The sequence below is a fragment of the Propithecus coquereli genome, unplaced genomic scaffold, assembly GCF_000956105.1.
Source record: "Propithecus coquereli isolate 6110/MARCELLA unplaced genomic scaffold, Pcoq_1.0 Scaffold126, whole genome shotgun sequence".
In the NCBI taxonomy this organism is placed as follows: domain Eukaryota; kingdom Metazoa; phylum Chordata; class Mammalia; order Primates; family Indriidae; genus Propithecus; species Propithecus coquereli.
The window spans coordinates 6,113,079-6,117,301 of NW_012136747.1; the positions used below are offsets into that span (position 1 = coordinate 6,113,079).

At 47.7% G+C, this 4,223-nt stretch overlaps 1 protein-coding gene across 1 annotated transcript in view; it reads left to right on the forward strand.

Moving 5' to 3' along the window:
* Positions 1-4,223, forward strand: part of TXN2 (thioredoxin 2) — a 12,312-nt gene continuing 8,089 nt past the window's right edge. The window contains exons 1-3 of the mRNA XM_012638065.1: positions 1-138; positions 949-1,211; positions 3,092-3,215. Of these exons, the coding sequence (XP_012493519.1) occupies positions 949-1,211; positions 3,092-3,215 (387 nt within the window). The 5' untranslated portion in view covers positions 1-138. The remainder of the gene's footprint in view (positions 139-948; positions 1,212-3,091; positions 3,216-4,223) is intronic.

Genomic DNA, 4,223 nt, shown 5'->3' on the forward strand with positions numbered 1-4,223 from the left:
TTGGGCAGAGACGCACTCCCGGTTGTCTGTCCGCGGAAGTGACGTTAGAAAGGCCCTCCCTGAGGAAGTGACGACAAGAGTGCCCTTGACGGGCGGGGAGGGCTGGGCTGCGCGTCTCTCCGCTCGCGCTGCAGGGAGGTAGGAGGCCCGTAGGGGTGGCTCGAGGTGGTGTCGCGGCTCAGGCACGCTGCAGGCGCGTTCCTAGCAGGCTGGCAGACGAACGGGCCCCCGGGTGGCGGGGACCTGGCCCTCCGGAGAGCCGGCGTGCCTGGTGGCGGCTGATTTCCCCAGTTCCCTCCGCATATATGTCCCTGTTTTTTTAGTTCCCCCCATACTCCTGTTCCTGTGTCTCTTAGTTCCTCCTTGAATTGTTGCGGTTACCCTTTCCTGATCCTTGGACAACCCCATTTTTTCCTCCTTAATCTCCGATTAAAACACTTTTAAAATAGCAATCGGTAGAGTATGGACTTTGCAGACAGCTGTGGGTTCCAATGTTGGCTGTCATTTAATAGTTGGGTTACTTTGGGCACGTCACTTAACTTACTTGAGCCTCGGATTCCTTTCCTTATCTGCAATATGGGCAATACTATAGCAACTTGCCTTCCTTAAAGTTGATCTGGGAGGACCAATAACGTTTGTAAGGCACTTGGCCTGGAGGAGGTGCTCGGTAAATACTGGTTCCTCCTTCCCATTCTTATGTTATAATTCCTCCTAAATCCTGATTTCTCTTCGGTTGTCAACCCAGTTTTCCTGTCCTGGTTTGCTTACCCATTCCTTCTTTCCTTTGATTCTCTTTCCTCGTTCACCTTTATTCCACAAATCTTACATATTATTTCCTTGCATTTTCCTTCCAACTTGAGGCCCTCAGTACTCCCAAATCGCTTTTTATCCCTAGTGTGTTCACTTCTTATTGTGTGCCCCCGCTCTTCTTGCCTCTTTCCTTTACAGATGGCTCAGCGACTTCTCCTGAGGAGGTTTCTGGCCTCTGTCATCTCCAGGAAGCCCCCTCAGGGTCAGTGGCCACCCCTCACCTCTGGGGCCCTGCAGACCGCACAGTGCAGTCCTCGTGGCCTGACAGTAACTCCCAGTCCAGCCCGGACAATATGTACCACCAGGGTCCTTTCAACAACCTTTAACATCCAGGATGGACCTGACTTTCAAGACCGAGTCGTCAACAGTGAGACACCAGTGGTTGTGGATTTCCACGCACAGTGAGTACTGGGGGTCAGCAGAAGACTAAGGTCTCACTTGTTCAAGTATTTATTGAGTGCCTGGTACGTCCCAGTACCATGTTTGGTGCCTCTCATACATACACTCATTACAAAGTCTGGTGAGACTCAGTCCCTCCTCCCAACAAGAGTGCAGTCTGGTAGGAGACAGAGTAGTGAACAGTCTTCAAAGCTGACTGTGATTAGTGTTGCAAAACACTTACATTTTGTATATTACTGCCCCAAAAGCTCAGAGTCATCTTCAGCATGGACCAAAGTTGGAAAAATATGACTATAGCATCACCTGGCTTTCAGCATATACTAGTTTCTGGCCCTGCAGATTTGATTTGATTATAACATCTTGCCACCAAAAACTATGGGAAGGGCTGGCAAAGAGTTACCAGTGCCACCACAGTGATGCCCAAGCATGCAGAGGATGGGCAGGAATTTCTCTTCAGTTCTGTATGAGTTTTTTTTGGAGATATCTAAGTACCTCTGGCCTTCTGGTTTTTAGCCTGGACTTCTTCATTTCTAGACTTTTAAGGCTGGCTAGATACCGAACTACAAAAAAACTGGACAAACCCCTCAGAATGAGGCATCCTGAGAGAAGCCAGTGTAGCCTAAGTTAGAAATTCAGAGGCCTTCTGGTTCTTTCTCTGACTCACCATGTTGCCTTGAGCAGGCTATTTGATATCTTTGTGCTCCCTTTTTTCACTTGAAATAGGAGATAAGGGCTTGCAGACTGGATTTTTAGGTGTTATGAGTTCATTGAGTGAAATCTTTCAGGAAGGTTTTTGATTTGTTTTTTATTTTGTTTTAAGAAACAGAGACTTGGTCTGTCACCCAGGCTGGAGTGCAGTGGTGTGATCATAGCTCACTGCAACCTCAGACTCCTAGATTCAAGCAATCCTCCCGCCTCAACCTCCTGGGTAGCTAGGGCTACAGAAGCAGGTTTGCCTGGCTAATTTTTTTTCATTTTTTATAGAGACAGGGGTCTCAATATGTTGGCCAGGCTGGTCTTGAACTCCTGGCCTTAAGCAATCTTCCCAGAGTGCTGTGATTACAGGCATGAGCCACCATGCCCAGCCAGAAAAGGTTTTAAAGGTTGAGAATAAAACAGAAGTTGTCATCCAGGGGATTATAGAAGGTGGAGCTGTTACTCTAACCTCCCGGTGCGGTGAGCAATCCGAGAGGGCTTCCAAAATGAAGGGGCATGCTGTATTTTGTTCTCCAACAGGAATCAGGGTGTGAGTTTGTTCATTTGGTGCAGTGTGATCAGGACAGTGATAGCAGTTGACGCAGGGGCTATGAGATGACAGAGTAACTTGGGGGTGAAAGAAGACACTTTGAACACAGCTTTGGGTTGCTGTCCCAGCCGTGCTTCTGTAATCTTACACAAGTTTCTTAACTCATATAGGCCTCAATTTCTTCAGAAGACGCTTCCTCTTCCTTTGCAGAGTTGAGGATTCCGTTGGTTAAGAGCTCAGAAGGTGCTGGCACAGTGACTGACACATTATAGACACTTCTAGCCATTGGCTTCCCCTCCCTTCAGTTCTGAGTCCACGTGGTGTTTGAAATAACTCTATAGCTCCCCTATTTGATACTGTATTTCTCTGAGATATATTGCAATAAGTGAAATCATCTTTATAAGAGTCCTGAGATGAGGCCTATGCTTTAGAAATCTGGGATCTGTGAAAATTTCCCAGTTGCAGAGTCTCCTGGCATTACCATTTGGTCTGTTAATTTTTAAACACCGTAAACAGAGGTAAGAAGGGCAAAAGTTCCCTTAGATGTGGGTCTGGGGAAGGTTCTGGAGAGGAGACAGTAGATGGAATGGTGAGTGCTCTTGTGACTGACTGGATCTTCCTTTCTCACCTTCCAAGGTGGTGTGGCCCCTGCAAGATCCTAGGGCCACGGTTAGAGAAGATGGTGGCCAAGCAGCATGGGAAGGTGGTAATGGCCAAGGTGGACATTGATGACCACACAGACCTCGCCATTGAATATGAGGTATGCATGGGTAGGGGCTTGGCCCCAGGGCAGCTGGTGTGGGGGATGTCATGCGGGCCCAAGGGTAGCTGGTGTAGGTGTCCTGGGGACCACCAGGTAGCTAGTAAAGGGGGTGTCTTGGTTTTTTCTAGAGCTTTTAGCTCAGAGCACTTTGCAGATGTGACTCTGTTGATCCTCTGAACCATCTGTCTCTCTCCTCCACCACCTTTAGGAAGTAGAGTGTATGGCCCAAAACACCAGGCCATTCTGTAGTCTCCATATGGATGTATTCCTTCATTCATCTATCCATATGTTCAGTCAGCAGCCATTTGTGACCCATACTGTGTGCCAAGCATTCATAATTCTGGCAAAAATAAGATGAGATCCTTATCCCCAAGCAGCTCCTAGTCTAGTGGATGGGAACAACAGGTAGACAGATCATTTCATTGCAGGGTGAGAAGTGCTGAGAGAAGAGGCACATAAAGGAAGAAGGAACTGACTGTTCCTAAGGGGAGGTGGAGGGGACAGGGAATGCTTCATGTTAGAGGGACCCTCTGAGCTTAACCACACAAGATGCATAGAGAAGGAAGGGCTAAAGGAACAGCATACACAAAGACATGAAGTAGTTTAATGTGCCTCATTTGTTTGGGCATTTTTTCAGGTTTCTGGTTTTCTTGAAATGTCTTGATCTGGCCAGAGTGAGCCTTCACCCCTCCCTCGTTCTTCCTCTGGGTACTTGAGGGTCCCTCAAATGCCAGGTACTGTTACTTGGTGCTGAGGCTATGGCAGTGAACAAAACTGGCCAAATCCATGCCTTCATGGAGCCTACATTCTCATATTTTAAATCAGGGGTCGGCAGACTTCTCTAAAGGACCAGTTGGTAAATATTTGAGGCATTACAGAGGGGTGGTCTCTGCTACAACTATTCAGCTGTCCTTGTAGCTGAAAGCAGCCATAGACAGTATACAACTGAATGGACATGGCTGTTTCAATAAAACTTTATTTACAAAACAGGCAGCAGGGCCGGGC